Source organism: Suncus etruscus, chromosome 4 (assembly GCF_024139225.1).
Source record: "Suncus etruscus isolate mSunEtr1 chromosome 4, mSunEtr1.pri.cur, whole genome shotgun sequence".
In the NCBI taxonomy this organism is placed as follows: domain Eukaryota; kingdom Metazoa; phylum Chordata; class Mammalia; order Eulipotyphla; family Soricidae; genus Suncus; species Suncus etruscus.
In genome coordinates, this window is record NC_064851.1 from 159222065 (window position 1) to 159245481 (window position 23417).

The 23417-nt window shown below is 38.4% G+C and overlaps 1 protein-coding gene across 5 annotated transcripts in view; it reads right to left on the reverse strand.

Moving 5' to 3' along the window:
• CSNK1G3 (casein kinase 1 gamma 3) overlaps positions 1–23417 on the reverse strand; it is an 86843-nt gene that overhangs the window by 50638 nt on the left and 12788 nt on the right. For all 5 annotated transcript variants that reach the window (XM_049771399.1, XM_049771396.1, XM_049771398.1 and 2 more), the window contains exons 4-5: positions 3021–3169; positions 861–1095 (exon numbers count right to left, since the gene is read on the reverse strand). In XM_049771399.1, coding sequence (XP_049627356.1) covers positions 861–1095; positions 3021–3169 — 384 coding nt within the window. The remainder of the gene's footprint in view (positions 1–860; positions 1096–3020; positions 3170–23417) is intronic.

The window sequence follows — 23417 nt, forward strand, 5'->3', positions numbered from 1 at the left end:
GAATGAATAAATAAAGCAAGCATAGCCAAACATAAACAATACCTGAAAGATCTAAACTAGGAGTATTTTACTTAATAACCTGTATACCACAATAGTATGATCATGGCTACAGAGAAAGATGAAATTATTCCAGAGATAAAGATACTACAAAAACATGCAAAATAAATGATCTATGTGATCCTGAAACAGAAAATTCTGTACTGAGGCTGGAGAGATAGCACTGAGGTAGGGTGTTTTGCCTTATATAAAGGCCGACCTGGGATGGACCCGGGTTTGATCCCCAGCATCCCATATCGTCCCCTGAACCTGCCAGGAGTGATTTCTAAACACAGAGCCAGGAGTAACCCCTGAACGTTGCCAGGTGTGGCCCAAAAACTGACCCCCCCAACAAGAAAAATTCTGTATGGGTGAAAATGGTCTTTTCACAAATAAGGAGATCCTTTTAAATGGCTAAATAGTCTCCAAAGTCAAATAGCCAGTACATAAGAAATCATACCACTTTTTAAAAAATCTGACATTACTATCTCCGTAGCTAATCATAACAGAGCTATTCTCATAATCTAAAATACTCAAACAATACATCTAGTTAAAAGTATTGCCTATAGTCTTTAATATACCAAAATGTATCTTCCCGAACTGAATTAAAGAAGATACATTCATGCATCTGTGTATATACGTATGAATATAAGGGTATTTGTCATTCTACTCAAGAACAACTTTCAAATTTACTTAAATATAAGTAAAGGTACATTGCATAGAATGTGACAAAAATACAAATGAAGAAACTGTAACCTCCCCAAATTGAAAAAACAGAATTGTTACTGGATTCAAATTTCCATATCTACAAAAGGTATACTTACCTTTTCCTAAATGTGTGTTTATGCTCATGTATCTTGCTGTTCCTGTAAGGCTCTTATGTTCTCTATACGGTATGTGTTTCTTTGTCTCTGGATCAATATACTCTTTTGCCAAACCAAAATCTATAATATGAATAACTTGCTGGGTTTTATTTCCTGGTCGTCCTATTAAAAAGTTCTCAGGTTTTACATCTCTGTATATCAAATTCTTCGAATGGACATATTCCATGCGAGAAATCTTAATTCAAAAGAAAAACAACATTAATTTTATTTTATGCTTTTACTTATATTTTAAAAAAAGCAAGTCAAAAATTTCATATTGTAAACAAAGATAAAAAAGAAAAACTCAAATTGTTTCAATCCCTAACATATTAAAAATAAATGAATATGTATTTTAACTCTAAATTTTCTCCAAAGTTTATCCATCTCTGACTATGATTATTAGCTTTGACTATAATATTCTTTTATAAATTAAATAGAATTTTATTGATTTTTTGATGAGTCAGTAAAGCCTATTCAGTAAAAACTATCAAATGATTCTACACTATAAAACAAAAAAAACTTCACTAGTTCAAAATATTAAAACCTTAAGTATAAATGATCAAAGCTGCAACTGTACTTTCTTGACAGTTAAATTCTTATACTATATGACCTACACTTTTAACTAATGTTACAAACACTTTTAATATCATAGAACAGTATCAAAATAAACTTTTCAAGTGGATATGTATTATTCCATAGTTCATTAGTTTTTCCACTAAGTCAGAACTAGGGTTCTGCATTTCTACACACACTCGGATTGCTTCCCATTTTATTATTAAACAACCTTGCGCAGGTACTTTAAAGTACATCTGTATACTTCCATAGAGAAAAATTTGTATTAGGTATCATGATTAACTAATGTATATAAAAAATAACTTTAAGACTTCGTAGCACGGGGCCGGGTAGGTGGCGCTGGAGGTAAGGTGTCTGCCTTGCAAGCGCTAGCCAAGGAAGGACCTCGGTTCGATCCCCCGGTGTCCCATATGGTCCCCCCAAGCCAGGGGCGATTTCTGAGCGCATAGCCAGGAGTAACCCCTGAGCGTCAAACGGGTGTGGCCCAAAAAAAAAAAAAAAAAAAGACTTCGTAGCACACTACATTGGGATTAACTGACTGCCTTAAAGCCATTCTCTAGGTTTTCCCATTAATTTCTTGAAATTTAAATAACTTGGCTCATTATTTTTTTTCTAAGTTATTAGAATTTATTACTAAGATTAAAAATGTCTTTCTTCTCTTCTTTCCTTTCTCTTCCATCTCTTTAGTTTTTCTTTCAATTTTCTATTTTTTTTAAATCATGTTCCTTTTGGTCTTCCTCAAACAAATGTATTATGATCAATTATGTCAACTATGTGATGCATTTTCTTTAAATAAATTAAAAAATTTTAAAAATGTCTTTCTGATGGCATTCACTTTCTTATACATAAAAAATGGTGCTGTCAGCAATTCTCAAACTATATTATTAGAGCGGAAAGATATTAGAACTTCCTGGTAAACAAGCTCTTTCCTCTCTCTCTCCTTTCCCTCTCTTCCTCTCCCTCTTTCTCTCCCTCTCTCTCCCCCTCCCTATCCTTCTCTTCCTCTCTCTTTCTCCCTCCGTCCCTCTCTCTCTCTCTCCCCTTCTTCCTCTCTTCCTCTCCCTGTCATTCCTTTCTCTCTCTCCCTCTTTCTCCCTCCCTATCCCTCTCCTCCTCCTCTCTCTCTCCTTCCCTCTCTCCTCCCTCTCTCTCCCTCCCCCTGTCACTCTTGTCTCTCTCTCCCTCCTCCTCTCTTCTTTCCTCTCTCTCCTCCCTCTCTCTCGCTCTTACTCCTTTCTTCTTCCCCTTCTCCCTCTCCCCCCTCTCCCTCTCACTCCCTCTGTCTCTTTGTCTCTCTGTCTCTCTTTCTCTCTCTCTCCACTCTCTCCCTCTCCTTCACTGTCTCTTTCTCGTCTCTCTCATGCCAGTGGCCCAAATACTACAAATAAGAAGGAAAAAAATCAACAACAACAAAAACCCGAAAAAAAGAAAAAAAAGAAAAAAAAAAAAAAGAACTTCCTGGTAAACAAAATATATTTCATTCAGTAATTTGTGTATGAACAAGCTTTTTAACTATTCAAACATTTCAATAATCTTGCTTTTACTTACCAATTGTATAGCTATCATGAGAACAGTTTTAAGAGAAAACGTTCTGTCACATAAGTCAAATAAGTCTTCCAAACTAGGTCCCAGCAGTTCCAGCACCATAGCATTGTATTTACCACAAGGGCCAAAGTAGTAAACTTGAGGTATACCATCTGTGGGGAGAAAAAAGGGTTTTGGTTTTTGTATTTTAGGTAGTAAGATACTTAACTTTTCCTCATAGAAAATAAGTACACTTATTACAATAGTACTATATAGAATTGGTAGACAAATCTGACTCCACCTCACTACCACGGAAGTGTCCAGGAAATTCTATCATCTCTGTATCACCTAAATTTGGTCTCCATCCCCCTCACTCGTCCCCCAACTGTTTGGGAACTGGTTCTGCAATTCAAAGTCAATGTTGTATCATTGTTCAACACTATCTATTCACTTGTCTTGTCTCATGGTAATCCATAGATGACTGAGATCATCCAGTATTTGTCCTTCATCCTCTGATTTACTTTGCTTAACTTGATACCCTCCACATTGCAGCAAACTGTATGATTCTTACAGCTGCATTGTATTCCATCTTCTTCCACAATTTCTTAACTATTCATCTGCCAAATATTGGGGTTGGTTGGTCCCATTTCTTGGTTATGATAGTAAATGCTGCAACAAACATAGGTATGTATAATCTATTCAAATTGGATTTTTTGTACTTGGGGGACAGAGGACAAGAACATTAACCATATTTTGACTTTTTCTATGAATATGATTCTCCTGACCTAGATCCTTTCCTTACTGTCCCTACTCTTAGATGTTCACGCTATAAGCTTAGCTATCCCTCAGTTGCAACTATTTTATCATTCTAAAATTGCCTTATTGTTGATATCTACCTCCTCGTCAGACTGGAAACAGGCATAGCTTTGTCTTTTCGAGAAAAAGAAAACCTTGAGATACAGAAAATGAAAAAAATAATCAAGCAAAATAGTCACTGCTGTTCTTAATAATCATATGGAAGGCATTCCTAAGAACTATTTTTTATTCCCATCCACTGGTATATACAACCCATATAATCCCTTCCACTAAATGTGGATAAGATTCACAATGTGAGTAAGATTCCCTTGTAATGGGGCCGGAGACATAGCATGGAGGTAAGGCTTTTGCCTTGCATGCAGAAGGTCCGTGGTTTGAATCCCGGAGTCCCATATGGTCCACTGAGCCTACCAGGAGTGATTTCTGAGCGTAGAGCCAGGAGTAAACCCTGAGTGCTGCCGGGTGTGACCCAAAAACCAAAAAAACGAACAAACAAACAAAAAGATTCCCTTGTAATAAAGCTGTTATAGATGAAAGTCATGTACATGTAGCCCAGTGCTTCTCAAACAGTGGGGCGTGCGAGGCTCCATAAAGGGGAGGGGGGCGCACTGGAGCTCAGCAAACACTGTCATAACAAGCTAAGCCCTGTGTTTATGTCTCTGTATGTCTCTGGAGCTGAGAGTTGTTGTGTCCTGCTTCAAACCCCACTTAAAAGCTATGCATTGCAAAATGTTCTCATTGTAGCCATTCATCCAGACATCACCTCTGATTAAAAAATCAGCTCGAATTATTTCATATATCTTTGTTTTGCAGGTTAAAGTTTTTTTAATAAAAAAATATGGGAGGTGCGAAAAATGTTTTCTTCTTCCTAGGGGGGCATGACAGAAAATAATCGAGAAGCACTGATGTAGCCCTACTGGTACATTCTGAATTAACAAAGCAGGGCCATGGGCAGAGTGCAATAATAAATCTTAAGGTACGAGGCTGCAGATTTGATTTTTACACATCATGGAGCATAATCCATCTCCTATGGCCTTAATAATACCCAGGCTCTTAATAATAAAGTGCCACCCACCATAAGCATCACTCTCACTACAACTAGGACAACTAATCACTACAACATTGACTTCAATCTGGCAGGATACTCAAGAGTTAAACCCAGTTAAACCACACCTAGATTCTGACCCATGAAAAATAACAAATTTTCTTGTTCTATAAATTCTAAATCATTTTTTTTTTGGATTGGTATTTTCTTACAGCTTTCTTTTTTAGCAACTTTGAATAAAAATTATTTCTTGGGCCCGGAGAGATAGCACAGCAGCATTTGCCTTGCAAGTAGCCGATCCAGGACCAAAGGTGGTTGGTTCGAATTCCGGTGTCCCATATGGTCCCCCGTGCCTGCCAGGAGCTATTTCTGAGCAGACAGCCAGGAGTAACCCCTGAGCACCGCTGGGTGTGACCCAAAAACGAAAACAAAAATTATTTCTTAAATATCATAAAACCATCCCACTATTTTTAAGATAATCTAAGTGACATTTCATTTTTGTTGTTTATTATTTTTTATTATTACAGAGACAAAAGAAGCTGTATGTCAAGAAAACTAGTAAGTTTTGTTCTGATTGTATTTTGTTTGGGGTCCACATCAGTGGTGCTGATGAGGACCAAGTCCAGGACTCCTTCAAGAAAAGCATGCACTCCAACACTTTCTAAACATAGCCCTGCCCAAAATCTGCTTCTTCATTAAATATTCAGCCCTTTATTAAATAGACTTCAGTTTGCCTATCTGTCTTTATTAGTAGCTGCCTTAAGACCTCAAGTGTGAATCTAAGAAAGTAGATCATGTGGAGGTCAGGACATAAAATAACAATCAGGACAGGGATTAGACATGAGAGATTAGTTAAAATTTTATAGAGGATCTTTTCCACAAAGCAAATTCCCACAAGTATGTCAGCACTGTTGACGCCTACACACAGACACATGCACGCACGCACGCACGCACGCGCACACACACACACTCCTTTACTCATGACATCCATTTGTCACTGAAACTGCACACTTAGTCACAATGCCAAGATGTCATATAAAAGTGTTATAGCTACCCTCTCTGAGCAAAGGCACAAAACAAGGTTCAGCAACAGTGTCTCACCGGCTTGCTAAAATTTGTTTTAAATATGAAATACTACTGAAATAAGGACAGGCCCTCAGATCAGTGGAATAGGCTTGAATACTCAGAAAATGTTCCCCAGACATACAATCACCTAATTTTTGATAAAGGAGCAGGAAATCCTAAATGGAGCAGGGAAAGCCTCTTCAACAAGTGGTGTTGGCACAATTGGATAGCCACTTGCAAAAAATTGAACTTAGACCCCCAGCTAACATCATGTACGAAGGTAAAATCCAAATGGATTAAAGACCTCGATATCAGACCCAAAACCACAAGATATATAGAACAGCACATAGGCAAAACACTCCAGGACATTACAGGCATCTTCAAGAAGGAAACTGCACTCTCCAAGCAAGTGAAAGCAGAGATTAACAGATGGGAATATATTAAGCTGAGAAGCTTCTGCACCTCAAAGGAAATAGTGCCCAGGATACAAGAGCCACCCACTGAGTGGGAGAAACTATTCACCCAATACCCATCAGATAAGGGGCTAATCTCCAAAATATACAAGGCACTGACAGAACTTTACAAGAAAAAAAAATCTAATCTCATCAAAAAATGGGGAGAAGAAATGAACAGACACTTTGACAAAGAAGAAATACACATGGCCAAAAGACACATGAAAAAGTGCTCCACATCACTAATCATCAGGGAGATGCAAATCAAAACAACGATGAGATACCACCTCACACCACAGAGAATGGCACACATCACAAAGAATGCGAATAAACACTGTTGGCGGGGATGTGGAGAGAAAGGAACTCTTATCCACTGCTTGTGGGAATGCCGTCTAGTTCAACCTTTATGGAAAGCGATATGGAGATTCCTCCAAAAACTTGAAATCGAGCTCCCATATGATCCAGCTATACCACTCCTAGGAATATACCCTAGGAACACAAAAATACAATACAAAAACCCCTTCCTTACACCTATTTTCATTGCAGCACTATTTACCATAGCAAGACTCTGGAAACAACCAAGATGCCCTTCAATAGAGGAATGACTAAAGAAACTGTGGTACATATACACAATGAAATTTTATGCAGCTGTCAGGAGAGATGAAGTCATGAAATTTTCCTATAAATGGATGTACACAGAAGCTATTATGCTGAGTGAAATAAGTCAGAGAGAGAGAGAAAAACGCAGAATGGTCTCACTCATCTATGGGTTTTAAGAAAAATGAAAGACATTCTTGCAATAATAATTTTCAGACACAAAAGAGAAAAGAGCTGGAAATTCCAGCTCACCTCAGGAAGCTCACCACAAAGAGTGATGAGTTTAGTTAGAGAAATAACTACATTTTGAACTGTCCTAATAATGAGAATGTATGAGGGAAATGGAGAGCCTGTTTAGAGTACAGGCGGGGGTCGGGTGGGGAGGAGGGAGACTTGGGACATTGGTGATGGGAATGTTGCACTGGTGATGGGTGGTGTTCTTTACATGACTGAAACCCAAACACAATCATGTATGTAATCAAGGTGTTTAAATAAAAAAAATATGAAACACTACTAGTAAAAAGAGTATATATTAAGAGTCTGGATCTGCACTGTCTTTAAAATGACCGATACAATGCATTTCCCCACCTCCAAGCCACTAAAAGTTGTTCATATTTAATTTAGCAATCTTTAAACAACTCATTGCACTCTAGTTTGTTGCTTTTCATCTGTAGGTCACAAGGAAACCAGATCATCAAGTTTGTAAGAACTATATATAGAATGTAAAAATAAATAAGTTCTTCAATAATAGAACTGTCAAAAGGCTTTCCACTTCCTTCTTAGTCATCTTCATGAACAGGTAAAAAAAAACTTTATTGAATTAAACATTTGGAAATATCAGATCTGTGATAAGATAACAATACTTATTGCTTTATGAATACTGATTTTTTTCCAAATGTTTTTAAAGATTTCTAAAAATAAAAAACCACTCAAAGAATTTCACTGTCCTAATTAATTCAATAATTGTTTATTAAATATACTGTCTCTTTATGAAACTGATTAACATTGTGGATCTCAGTAAGAACAAAATATTATAAGAAGAAAGTTTTCCAGAAATGCAAGATTGGGTACATACACATATAACATAAATAATGTAAATTTTCAAATAAATATTAAGTTAGTGTCAATATTTTAAATATTGACAATAATTGTCAATAAATAATTGTCAAAAAATAGGTCAATATTTTAAATATCTGTACAGCAGTAAATTAATATCTTCCAAACTACTAGTTCATATATTTATAAAATCATGCACAGGTAAATAATATTATCAGAATTCAATCTTTAGTGAGAAAATTAGAAGTTTCATGTGGCTAATTCTAGTTTTCAAGAAAGCCTTAGAAAACATATTTAGTTATAGGGATTACTCCCTGAAGCAATACAGTGCCAGGGATCAAAAAGTTTATATTGTACTGGTTAAGTAATACTTCTAGCCCTCAAACATACTGTTGTGCTTTTAATCCACTTTTTCTTTTTTGTAACCTAATTTTTTTTTTTTACCTAATTTTACCACAGATGTTCTTTATTTTAAAAGTTGCTCAAGGTTGACTGAATTGTGGTTTAAAAACTGACTGGTGAGAATAAGAACTGGTATACTTTTTTAAAGAAATCTATCCTATTTTTCAAAGTAAATGTATACAATGATGTTCAAGATGAAATCTTTGTAATAGTAAAAAATAAATTTTATATGAAAATAAAAAACTAGAAACTACCTCAAAATCCATCAAACCTAACTTGCCAAATAAATCATAATGGTTTTAACTACTTTTGTAGATGAATTGTAAAGTTTTACATCAATTTCTATAATTCTGGGCCAACTAACATGATTTATGACAATGATGCATTAGTCTTAAAATGCTTTCAATGAGATAGTAAAAATAAACAGAAATAGGGGCAGAGCGATAGTACAGCAGGTAGGGCATTTGCCTTACACAAGGCTGACCTGGAATCAATCCCATGAGGTCTGGGGAGTGGAGGAGAGGGGACAGAGTGGTGGGGAGGGGAGGGGAGGGGAGGGGAGGGGAGGGGAGGGGGGAGGGGAGGGGGAGGGGAGGGGAGGGGAGGAGAGGAAGAGGAAGAGGGAAGAGGAAGAGGGAAGAGGAAGAGGGAAGGGGAAGAGGGAAGGGGAAGGGGAAGAGGAAGAGGAAGAGGAAGAGGAAGAGGGAAGGGGAGAGAGGAAGAGGGAAGGGGAGAGAGGAAGAGGAAGAGGGAAGGGGAGAGAGGAGAGGAGAGGAAAGGAGGGGAGAGGAGAGGAGAGGAGGGGAGGGGAGAGGAGAGGAGAGGAGAGGAGAGGAGAGGAGAGGAGAGGAGAGGAGAGGAGAGGAGAGGAGAGGAGAGGAGAGGAGAGGAGAGGAGAGGAGAGGAGAGGAGAGGAGAGGAGAGGAGAGGAGAGGAGAGGAGAGGAGAGGAGAGGAGAGGAGAGGAGAGGAGAGGAGAGGAGAGGAGAGGAGAGGAGAGGAGAGGAGAGGAGAGGAGAGGAGAGGAGAGGAGAGGAGAGGAGAGGAGAGGAGGGGAGAGGAGAGGAGAGGAGGGGAAAAGAGAGGAGGGGAGAGGAGAGGAGAGGGAAGGAGAGAGAGGAGAGGAGAGGAAAGGAGGGGAGGGGAGTGGGGTGAAACTAGAGGGTAAGAGATTGCTAGCAGGATTGCCACTTTCACTTTGTACCGGGGAAGTTGCTCAGAAGGTTTTGAGATCCCAGATTTTCTCAGCCAACTGGTTAATACTGGTCCAATATTAACACTGAAAGCTAACAGAATGTTAACAATACTGATTATCCCTTTCATTTTATTTTGTATGGAGGATGCTAAGAAGGTTTTGGAATTCCACCGGATTTCTCAGTCAATGGGTCACTCACTGGTTCAATGCAAATGTCTGAGGAGGTGATGCTGCTGCTTCACCCTATGGTGCCTGAGATAACTGAGCCACCCCAGCAGTGCTGGTGGCCTCCACAATTCCTCAGCAAGAACTTGGGAAACTCTGAAGTTCTGGTATATGCCTGAGCCACTATGATAAATCTCCTGGCACTCATCTTTATTTAGGGGTGGCGGAGGTGTTGCCAAACACAGTGATGCCCATTGGTTATTCCTGGCACAGCTCTTTAGGAATTACTCCAAATGTGGCTTGGGGGACCATATGGGACGCCAGGGATCAAACCCAGTTCAGTAACATTGAACTGTTTCTCCAGCCCCCCTTTCTATCTTTTAAACTTTTTCAAACAAAGTATTATCAAAAACACAAACTTTGTGACCAGGATCTGGAACCACAAAGAAGATTGTAAAAATATTTACACACCATTTATCTCATCCATGTATTAATTGTAAAAGAACAAGTATTTCTCCAACATTCTGAAACAATTCAGTCATAAGCCTCACTTTTTTTTTGTTTTTGTTTTTTTGTTTTTTGTTTGTTTTTGGGCCACACCCGGCGTTGCTCAGGGGTTACTCCTGGCTGTCTGCTCAGAAATAGCTCCTGGCAGGCCTGGGGGACCGTATGAGACACCGGGATTCGAACCAACCACCTTTGGTCTTGGATCGGCTGCTTGCAAGGCAAACGCTGCTGTGCTATCTCTCCGGGCCCATAAGCCTCACTTCTAATGCATTAACTATTACCTTTATTTGGATGTCCTGTCAATTCTATTTATGAATTTGGTTTCTTCTCCTGAAATAAACTGAAACACTACTTATTCTACGTCATTTTGTTTGAGCTTTTCTAAAGATAAAATTCAAAAATATCTACCCATACCCTGACATCCATTGCCAACCTTTATTTTAAAGGCTTTTAGTAAACTATCCTTGTTAATTAGTATGACTGAAAATTTAGTATCATTTGTAGTTAGAAAAAATATGCATTAAGTAAATCTGCTCTTTATTTCTTGTAAACCAGGGGTCTCAAACTCACGGCCCATAGGCCGTTTGCGGCCCTCCGTACAACATTTTGTGGCCCTGCCCTAGAAGAATCTTTTTTTGTTTTGTTTTGTTTTGTTTTAGTTGTTTGGGTCACACCCCCCAATGTTCAAGGCTTACTACTGACTTTGCACTCAAGGATCACCCTGACTTTGTCTCCTGTGGCCCCCAGGTAAATTGAGTTTGAGACCCCTGTTGTAAATGAACTCACCATGAGGAAGAGAAATGGTCCTAACATACAATAAATCAACCTTCATACAGTTGGGTTTGTAAAATAACACAGTGGGGGGAAAAAAGCTCAGGAAAGAAACAGAATAGTTCTGATTTTTTTCCATATTTCTCTTACTTTATGTCTCAAAATGATATTGCTACACCATTCAAGATGGCTAAATTCTATAAACAGTATGAAGCTGCACTGAATCAATTAGCCACGTGCTTCCCATTATGAATGAAAATATCTCAAATTTATAATTAAACATAATTTCCTCCTAAGATATAATTCAGCAGGGATCTTTGTAAAACGAAATCTAATTCTGATTCTTTGAGACACATAGTGTCTTATGGTCAATCAATGCAGAAACTTCAGAGATTAATATTAATAATGTATTTCACCACAAATTTTGTAAATGATATACAGTATCGAGTTATCTGTTCATATGATTTTGTTGTTGTTTGCTTGTTTGGGCCACACACAGCAGTGAACAGGGGTTACTACTGGCTCTGTATTCAGAAATCATTCTTGGCAGTGCTTAGGTGCCAAAGATTGAACCAGGGTCAGCACATGCAAATCAAGTCCCTAACCCCCTGTACTATCTCTTCAGTCCTAAGAGTTATCTATGTTTAAAAGCCAATAATGTAAACACTGTGAAGTTAAAACTAGAATTTTCTTTTCTTTTTTTTCTTTTTTTTTTTTTTTTTTTTTTTGGTTTTTGGGCCACACCTGGCAGTGCTCAGGGGTTACTCCTGGCTATCTGCTCAGAAATAGCTCCTGGCAGGCACGGGGGACCATATGGGACACTGGGATTCGAACCAACCACCTTTGGTCCTGAATCGGCTGCTTGCAAAGGCAAACGCTGCTGTGCTATCTCTCCGGGCCCAGAATTTTATTTTCTATATAACATCAATTATCAAACAATGAGGAAACAAATTAAATATTGGTTGTTAGAAAAAGTTTCAACTGACAACAGGAGTTGCGCTCTACTGTAAGCAAAAATAAAACTGATGACATAAATGAAACTGATAACGTATTATAGGAAGAGGGATTCGGAAGTGGGAAGTATGGAGTGTAAAAGATAATACAGTAATATAAGTATTAAGTTCTAGCTGAATGTGTGTCTTTCTGTCTGTCTACCTGTGTCTCCTGTCTGGTTGAATGGTTGATTTTTTTTTCTTCCATTCATCAACCACTTTACTGAAAATGGGAAGAAGCTGACATTCTCCTTACCTCACTCCACAATCTCCTATAGCAAGTTATCAGGCTAGGAATTATGAACATCATAAATAACATACTTATTAGGAAAATTTAACTCTACAGATCCAGTTATCAAAACCTAAAATCTGAGGCCATAGAGACAATAAATAAGGCACCTGCCTTTCACATGGTTGGCCCAGATTCAATCACCTGTCCCCCAAATCTAGCAGGTATGATCTCTGAGCATGGAGCCAGAAGTTAGTGCTAAGCACAGCTAGGCTATCCCCATAACAAAATTCCAAAATAATAACCTGATCAGAAATACTGAACACATAATTGTCACAGACTTCTTTTCTAAAAAAAAATAAGAAAACTTTTAATTTTTGAAATTCATTATCTTTTAGTACAAATTCCTAGCTTAGGAGTCTCAATGTGAAAGAAGTGGTCCTTATTAGAAACATTAAAGTTATTTTTATAATAATACTCTCTCATATTTGAAATTTCTAGAGGCCATCTGATAGATACCATATATGCATTAAATTGAATTATATGCATCATTATACATTAAATTCAGAAATATGAGAATTTAACTGTTTTTTGTTGTCACACAAATTAGTGAATAATGTAAAACAAGGCCACTTCATTTAAAAATGTTAATGGGGATATATTTAAAATACATTGTTGTGGTTTTTAATTTAACATAACATATCTTCATACTTCAATAGTCTACTATAAAATAATAGAGATCCTCAAGAATTTGGGAATTGAGATCCAAGCTGAATAACATACTTTGATATGAACAAATAGGTGCAGTAATTTTAAACTTGGTAACAGTTCTTCCACTAAAATACTACAGCAACTTGTTAATATACTCAACAGGATGAATACATGCTTACAATGTACAAGGTTCTGGATTCAATGCCAGCACCAAAGTGCCCGTCAAGCATCTCTAGATAGGGCCCTTATTTAAAAAAGGGTTAGAGAAATGGCACAGGTGTTAAGGTTTGTGGCTGACCTGAGTCATTGCACATGATTTCTAGCGCATAACCAGATATGATTAGTAAGCGCTAAGAACAGCCAGATGTGACACTTTAATTCAGCATAGTATTTGAAGTCCTAGCAATAGCAGACAAGAGAAAAAAAAAATCAAAGGAATCCAATTTGAAAAAGAGGAAGTCAAACTATTTTATTTGCAGATGAAATGATGATATACATCGAAAACCCTAAAGAGTCCACAAAAAAGCTCCTAGAATAAAAATAAACCAATACAGCAAAGTGGCTGGCTACTAAGTCAATAAATACACAAGACTGTTGCATTCCTATATATAAATAACAGCTCCAAGGAGAAAGATCAAAAAGTCTATTCCATTTAAAATAGCAAGTACTGGCTGGAGCGATAGCACAGCGGCAGGGCATTTGCCAGCAAGCACCCAACCAGGGAAAGACCCAGGTTTGGTTCCCGCCATCCCATATGCTCCATCGAGTCAGGAGCAATTTCTGAACGCAGAGCCTAGCACCTCCAGGTGTGGCCCAGAAACACCAACATCAAAAAAGTAAGTACCTAGGAATCAACCTAACAAGAGAGGTGAAAGACCTTTATTACAAAAACTTCAAAACACTTAAGAAATTGAAGAAGACCTATGGAAGTGGAAGAACACCCATGCTCAGAGGTTGTAAGAATCAATATTAAAAAAAAAATGACCACCTTACCTAAACTACTACATAGATTTAATGCAATCCCTATTCAAATTCAGACATTATGCTTCAAGGGCTTACAACAACCAATAATAAAGTTCGTGTAGAACCATAAAAGACCTAGGATAGCCAAATCCATACTGAAAAATAAGAAAGTGGGAGGCATCTCATGACCAACTTTGAAGTTCTACTACAAAACAATAGTGAACAAAACAGCATGGAACAAAAACAGAGTTTCAGACCAATGGATAAGAATAGAGTATTCAGTGACAAACCCCCAAGTATGTGGGAAATTAATCATTGACAAAGGAGCCAAGAACTTGAAATGGAATAAGGACATTCTCTTCAGCAAATGCTGTTGAAACAACTAGATAACCACATGTAAGAAATTAAGGATAGAGCCATACCTCACACCTTACACAAAAGTCAATTCAAAGTGGATTAAAGACTTTGAGATTAGACCTAATCCAAAAAACTCATTGAGGAAAACATAGGCAGAATACTCCAAGACCTCAAAGAAGTGTCCAATGATAGGATGCCAAGAAAAAGGTCTAGAGCATCAAATTGGAATAAATGGGGCCAGAGGAATAGCACAGTGGTAGGGCATTTACCTTGCACATTGCTAATCCAGGATGACTTTTACCCCCCCCCCAAAGTTATCCCTAATTTATCATCCACCCAAAATGTCCCTAATTTATTGCCCCCCCACACACTCCTCCATATCCAGTGGTCAGTTTCCTGCTGAAGAATAGTTCTGCTCTTCATTTCTATTGCCTTTAGGGCTCTGTTATTCCCTTACAAAGTTTCTTCACATTCCACTGCATGGGCTAGATCGTTCTGTGCCTGTCCCTCTCCTTCTAGCTAATCTCACTCAATATGATACTTTCTAGACTCATCTACATGGCAACAAATTGCGTTGGTGGTGTAAGGTGGTGTTTTTCAACCTTTTTCTGCAAAGGCATACTTTTTTCATGAAAAAAAAAAAATCACGAGGCACACCACCATTAGAAAATGTTAAAAAAAATTAACTCTGTGCCTATATCAACTATATATAAAGTAATTCTCTTGAATAGGAATCAAATAAACACAAAGAAATTATTTTATAATTACTTTCTTATGAAATAATAAATGTTCATATTTCTGTTCACTTAGTGCGAAACCTGGGCCTGTTTGGCTGAAGCTGATATTCTGGAGGGAATCGAAGAAGACACATTCTCAACAGTCTCCATCTCTCTCTGTCTTTAGTTTTCATAGTCTGTAACATGCGCTTCGGCTCACAAATAGACCAATCATGCTGAAGCCGCATGTTACGGATGAAATCGGAATTTTTCTCATGGCACACCAGACAATATCTCACGGCACTCTAGTGTGCTGCAGCACGGTGGTTGAAAAATGCTGGTGTAGGGGAACCATATGGGATTTCAGGGATCGAAACCAAGTAGGCCAGATACAAGGCAAATACTCTACCCACTGTGCTATCACTCTGGCCACTGAATATAGAAACATTTTATATACCAATTTTGACTTTGCTTTTTAATTTGTCTTGTTTGGGTCAAACCCAGGATTAGTACTCAAAAGCTTCTCTAGTACAACTCTGGGAGTAGTTTCTGATGGCTTGGTATAGTGACCATGTAGTAGCTGAGATTAACCACAGGTCTACTGTCTGCAAAACTGTGTACCACTCTGTACATTCTAATATTACAAAATAAAAATTATATAGCGATTAGGCTTAAAATAACCAGAAAAAAAGCAGTAAACAATAGCGTATCCTGAACTTCTGAGAAATCAATTATTTAGGGGCCAGTGATATCACAGCAGAAGGGCATTTGCCTTGCACTCTGCTGACCCAGGACAAACCTGGGTTCGAGCCTCAGCATCCTATATGGTCCCCAAAGACTACCAGGAGTGATTTCTGAGTGAAGAGCCTGAAGTAACCCCTAAGCACTGCCAGGTGTGGCCCCAAAAGCCAAAATAATAATAATAATAATAATAATAATAATAACAACAACAATAATATAGAGTTCTTGAAAAACCTTGCTGTTGCTTTCATCTTAGAATATATGACAACTGTGGCTTCAGCACTATTCGAAGAAATAAACACTGCTTTGACTCCATTTAGTTTCCACGTTTGGTTTTTACATAGGACAGGACTGAAAAGTCCTCCCACACAAAAGTAGTTGAAAATACAACAACAAAAATTAACGGCTCTGAGTCACTGAGTCAATGACTGCACTTTATGTTTGGTTGTTAGAATGACATTAGAAGATAACCCAACCAGGAAGACTAGCGACAAACTTCTAAAGTACTAGAAAACAGGTTGGGGGTGTACTGAGCATTCAAGGTTCCCAGATGACAAGCTTTATTTTTAAAACCACAAAGCAGGGATGCAAGTGACTAAGAACTGGAATTTAAAGTCGGAGTTAGTGTTGGGCAGTGTCTCTGTTGCCCTGGTAGTCTGGCTGGGTGCCACCATTCCTGAGGCAAGAACCACCCTTTCCAGGCCAATAGCAGAACAAGCAGGTTGCTGAGTGACATCAGCTTAGCCAAACCAGCACGCTCAGTTTCTCCCAGCCCAGTCATCTGTAAGCAAGCAAGCCATTCCTTCCAAAGCAGTTCATTTAGCAATAGGTCCAAGCCATCTGTGCGAACATTCAACTCCAGAGGCCAACTGTGAGACAGAGGTGCCAGGTCATCTTAAAGGTTATCTAACCACACACAAACCCATGCAAACACAGGGCAGATGGGAGACTGCCAGGTTCTAGTGATATAGCATTCTCAACTGTCGCCCACAACTTCCCTCCCAAAGTAAGAGCTCAGGCACGATGGGGCATTTGTGATCTGAAGCGTCATCCTCTATGGTACACAAGACCATAATCTCTAGTTATAACTCAGATCAATCAGACTCTAACTTCATATACACTGGCAAAACACCAGCAACTCTGGTCAGACTCAAGGACTATGAGACCTTCACATTATGCCATCACTGTAACCACAGCTAGCACATGTAATGACAACTCTCAAGCCCAGCAAAAACTCAATCATAGTAACTGACTCAATTTTGTGAGTCCTTGATGATCACCCAAAATAGCGCTTACTTGAGGGCTTACCTATTCATAAGCATAATAAGTAATATACTAGGCATAATAAATATAAATAAAGGAACTCATCATTATCCATGGATAGAGAAAAGTTCAAAGAGTTCTTCATACTAGCGTACTACAGCATTCTAAATTTCCTGAGGAAAACTTTCCCCCCAAAAATGCAACTGATACTGAATGAAATAAGAAACCATAGAAGAGCATTAATAAGTTCAGTATTAAAAAACTTCACATGAAAATGAACAATTTGAAGAGTAAAATAGCTAAGCAAAAAACACATCTGCCAGACCTAGAAGAACAAAAAAAGAACAAAATATTGAATCAATGACTTCAGGAAAAAGATAGATTAAAAAAAAATAGAAGAGAAAAAAAATTTACATGTCAGCCAGCATTAACCACGTTCACATTATAAGGAGAAGTAATAAAGGGAAAGAATTGCTGAAAGAAGAAATAGTCAGGCTTGAAGAGAAGACAGTAAGAAGTGAAGTGTTTGCTTGGCATGTTGCTGACCCCACTTCAAATCCCCAGAGTACCTTTAACACCACCAAGGGTCAATCATGAGCAATGCTGACATAGTAACAACAAACAAGCATAGACAAAAACTGCCTCCTCTGAGGAGGTAAACAGGTATTCTGATCCAGGAAACACAAAAAGTTATAAACAAAATAAGCATAAGGAGAACACCAAGAGACCTTGTAATTAAAATCGCAAGAAAAGAGAAATAGCGAAACTCCTTAAAACTATTAAGGAAAAAAGCAGATTCACATATAAAGAAACAACCATATTTACATCAAAAATTTTAAATGAAAATCTATAGATCAGAAAGAATGTTACAATATTAAATCATGGTAACGATAACGTTAAAAACCTTGAATGACTCCGCTGTTTTGCGAGGTCATCGCTCAGTTTTGACAGCTTTGAGGGCTGGACAAAGCCATTTTGGACAAACAGCTGAAATCATTCACTGCCTATAAACAAGCATTACATGAAATAATAAGTGATTCTATTAAAGGTAAGGAAATCCATCAGAAAGCAATAATAAACAAAAAGTATAAACTAGAAGGGAAGGAAAAGGCCAACAAAGGGTACTTTCAGAATGAACTAAGGACTTGCTTAAATTTAAAAGGGCAGAAATAAGCATGTAACTTTAAATATAAGCTACACAGTAATCTCAAAGAAGAAATACTTAGGGGCCCGGAGAGATAGCACAGCGGTGTTTGCCTTGCAAGCAGCCGATCCAGGACCTAAGGTCGTTGGTTCGAATCCCGGTGTCCCATATGGTCCCCTGTGCCTGCCAAGAGCTATTTCTGAGCAGACAGCCAGGAGTAACCCCTGAGCAGTGCCGGGTGTGGCCCAAAAACCAAAAAAAAAAAAAAAAAAGAAGAAATACTTAGAAAAAAAACGAAATGAGAGCAAATCACTACACAACAGACTGTATGATATCAAAGCACAAGTGAAGAAAATAAGAGAAAGCCAGCAAAATAAAAATGAACTGCAAAATATTCCAAAATTTCTCTAAATGTCAAAAGACTAATTTCCCTAATCAAAAGGCAGAGTGACTAGATGGGATCACAATCTAACTTTGGAGCTGCTTACAAAGGTCACAGTTGAACTTCCAAAACACAGGCCCAGAAGAAGAGGTGGGAGGGAGGGAGGGAGGGGGGGAGGGAGGGAGGGAAGGAAGGGGGGGAGGAAGGAAGGAAGGAAGGAAGGAAGGAAGGAAGGAAGGAAGGAAGGAAGGAAGGAAGGAAGGAAGGAAGGAAGGAAGGAAGGAAGGAAGGAAGGAAGGAGGGAGGGAGGGAGGGAGGGAGGGAGGGAGGGAGGGAGGGAGGGAGGGAGAGAGGGAGTGAGTGAGGGAGGGAGGGAGTGAGGGAGGGAGGGAGTGAGGGAGGGAGGGAGGGAGGGAGGGAAGGAGGGAGGGAAGGAAGGAAGGAAGTTAATAGTAATTCCATGCTGAATTTTTGTTTTCAAAGTGGTCATTTCATACTCCTACTAACAGTTTCAAGTTTTCCACATTCACACCATTATCCACTTCTGGTTTCAGGTGTTAATGTTTATTAGATATTAACCTTTCTAATGGTGTAAAGTTGTAATCCTTTGCTATGGGGCTTTTTGGGGGTTTGGGTTTAATTCTTTCTTGGGGGGCATGGGGGATACAAACCCAGTGGTACTCAAGGGCCTCACCTAGGTCTATGGCAGGAAGGCACACACCTGTTCAGGGATCACAAAAGGCTGTACTCAGAATCAATAACATGCACTTATTCTATTATCACAACCACAGTCACATGCAAATCAAGTGCCCTAACCCAGTGGTCAGCAAGCCATGGCTCTTTACACTTTTTAATGCGGCTCTTCTGTGTGCCTCTGGCCATTTCAGGAGTCAGGACTCTGCTCCTAGCCTCTGTCAGTGTGTCCTGTGTGCAGCCCTGGTGGCCGGCTCTACACAGCTCTGATCAGAACCAAAGCCAATGTTCCATTAGTGTTTGTGACTTTGTCAGTCATTGTCAGGATGAAATTTTCTCTACATTGTAAGGCAACTTTTACGGAATTTACGTTATCGATATATAATATCGTTCTAAAGTTTTTGTTTTATTAGTTGTGTTATTTGTATCCTCCCGACCTATGTGGATACTTGCATGCAGAATATTCTCAATAAAAACTTATTGAAACTAAAAACAGTGTACCATCCTATGTATTTTCGCCTTTAAAAATGTGGATCTCAAAATAAATTTAATCATGGTTTTGGTGACATTTGGCTCAGTTGGAAAAAAGGTTGCTCACCACTGTCCTAACCTTTATGCACAACCCTTCTGGCCCAAGTCTTTATTTTCTTATCCTCCATTTTTTTTAATGATTTGACATTAAGTATTTGTTTATGTGTTCATTAGTCATATTCCTGTATTCTTGACACCCCCTTTTGGTGTTTAAGCCACACCAGGCAGTTTTCAGGGCTTAATTCCTAACTCTATGTTCAGGAAGACCATACGGGATGCCAAGGCATGCCAGGCAAATATCCTACCTATTATCCCTACTCACTCTGGTCCCTTGTGTACTTTCTTTGGAGAAATATATATTCGACTCCTTTGTCCATTTTAAATTACCATATATACTCAAGTATAAACCGAGTTTTTCTGCACAAAATGTATCCCTAAAAACCCGAACTCGGCTCATACTTGGGTTACACAAGTTATTTGATTTGGTGCACAAGCACCGAATCAAATGCACGTAGTCTCCAGTTGTCTTTGACATCTGCTGGAGGGGGTGGTGCTTCAGCTCAGTCCACAAGTCGTGGCTGAAGTGAACTGGATGCCACTGAACTATTTAACCCACAATATTCTGAGCTTTGTATGAGACCAACACAGTGATGATGATATCTGCGAACTTTTATTTTTAAAATTTACCAGTGGCTGCTGCATTTTCCACCTTGGCTTATACTAGAGTCACTAAGTTTTCCCGGTTTTTAGGGTAAAATCAGGAGGTTGGCTTATACTCGGGTTGACTTCTACTCGAGTATATACGGTAGATTGTTTTTTGTTGCTGGGTTTTCAGAGTTCTTTATATATTGAGAATGAGTATGTTAAATATATCTTTTCAAAAAGGATTTTAAGTATTTTTAAAATAATTTGGTAGTTAAAAATTTTTGGTGCATTGCTTATATTAAAAGCAGTCTGAAAGCAATACTTTAAACAGTCAAATCTAAAATAAAAGAACTGTCCTGCATTTTCTTATTAAAATCGTATGTATAATTATTTTTAGAAAAGACATAAAATTACAAAAGAACTTACAAGGGCCAAAAATAATAGTACTTAAAATAATATAGCAATAAGTAGTTGTTGTCTTGCACAGAACTGACGCAAGTTCAATCCCAAGGAGCCCACATGGTTTCCAGACCCAAAAAGAATGATTCCTAAGCAGAACCAGGAGTGATAAACCCTGAATGTTGAGTGTGGCTCCCACAGCATAAAAAAAGTTTTGATTTAACTTCCCAAGCATCCATTTCCTATAAATTACATTGAATACTTAAAAATGTCAACATTTTGATCAAAGTATCAAAGCCAACAAAGCATACATCTTCAGACAATACTATTCCTATCTCATCTATCTACACTGTGGCATGGAGCACAAGGGAACACTCATTATACAATCTATCCTGTGACTAGCAGTTCCGAGTTGTGGAAAGCTACAACTCAGTAAGATAGGCGATACATGTTTCATGTTTATTATGATCTCTGGCATAATTCTTCTACTTAAAGACAAGGCATAGGGGCTGGAGCGACAGCACAGTGGTAGGGCATTTGCCTTGCACACGGCCAACCCAGGATCAATCCGGTTCTATTCCCCACGTCCCATATGGTCCCGCCAGCCTGTCAGGAACGATTTCTGAGCATAGAGCCAAAAGTAGACCCTGTGCAGTACAGGGTGTGACCCCACATTCACAAAAAAATGCTAAACCATGGACCTAGAAGGTAGCTCAGTAGTAGAGCACATAACTGTATAAATTAAGAACTGTATAAATTAAGGACCTGTGTTTGATCCCCTATAAAATATGAAACACTGAAACATAAAAATCCAAACCAATATATAAAAGTTATTACTGAGGCCCATCCATCAGGCTTTTATTGCAGAAAAGATCATCTCCAGAAGTGGCTTAGAATTACTAGGAAAGATTCCACCCAAAATATTATAAGAAGGGGCCAGAACGATAGCACAGCATATGTCCCATATGGTCCCCGAGTCAGGAGCAATTTCTGAGCGCATAGCCATAACCCGAGCATCACTAGGTGTGGCCCAAAACCGCCCCACCAAAAATAAATTAGCAAGAATTAAGTTTAATAAGGCACAAATTAAAATGATTAAAATATATCAGTGGCATTTAATTTTGAGATCTTCTGAACTACAAATTGACTTATTATTTAATTATTCCAGTCATTTTCCAAATAATAATTTACTATATAAATGACTGACCTGTCCTTTTTCTAAAACTGGGCATTCAAATCTATACTAATTTAATCAAGGACAGGTACTGAAACAGAAATAAGTGAGTAAAACTCAATTCTAAAACTTTTGCTGAAATTTTTTGTTTGTTTTTGTTTTGGGGTCACACACCCACTGGTGCTCAGGATTACTCAGGGCTCTGCACTTAGAAATCACTCATGGCAGCATCCATATGGGATGCTGGGGATTGAACCAGGTTGTATTCAGGTTGTTCCTGAGTTGGCTGCATGCAAAGCAAATGGCCTACCCACTGTACTATCACTCTGGCCCTCTTGCTAAAAATTAAAAAGGGTTGATTTTAATGTCTAAGCTCAGATATTTAGTTACCCCTAACCACTATAGGAAGAGATAACTATAGGTCACCAGAAACAAAGCTACATGTACACACAAAAAAGAAAACAAGAATTATCTCAGTGCTTGAAAACCTTCATCAGGAGATATTATCTAGGTCCTTCTGGACCTTCTAATACATAAGTCAAAAACTTTTCTCCATAACTTCTGAAGGTTTTTTTAAGCTTTAACTAACATGAATGGTTTCTCTCTCTCTCCTCTCTCTCTTTCTCTTTCTCTCTCTCACACACACACAACTACTATGAATGGTTTCACACTCAAAAATAAAAAATTTATTCCATCCTTTAAATCTGTTAAAAATATGATCATTTTGATAACTCATGGACGACTGTCTACAAACTTAATATATGTTTTAAGTCTATAGTAATCAAAATTAGTACAAACTTACAAATGTATATTCACAGTAATCACTAACTCAAAAGGTGCTTAGAAAAATATAAAGAATAATAAACCAGGGGCCGGTGAGGTGGCGCTAGAGGTAAGGTGTCTGCCTTGCAAGTGCTAGCCAAGGAAGGACCACGGTTCGATCCCCCAATGTCCCATATGTTCCCCCAAAACAAACAAAAAAATAATAAACCATAAAAAAATGAAAAGTTCTGGAGCCAGAGTGATAACACAGTGGTAGGGCGTTTGCCTTGCAAGCTGCCAAGCCAGGATAGAATTGAGTTTGAGCCCCAGAATCCCATGTTCCCTGAGCCTGCTAGGAGTGATTTCTGAGCACAGAGCTAGAAGTAAACCCTGAGTGCTGCCGGGTGTGTTCCAAAAAACAAACCAACCAACAAACAAAAAAAAAGTATCAAGCACAATGTAAATATGCAGTAATAAAAGATACATGACAGATTAAATGTGGGTAAACAAAGCAACCCCACCTAAAGAACCAGACATAAATACTAGCTGTAGGTATAAAATTGGAATAAGAAAAAGAGCTGTAAGAAAATAAAAGATGGGGCCGGAGAGGTGGCGCTAGAGGTAAGTTGTCTGCCTTGCAAGCGCTAGC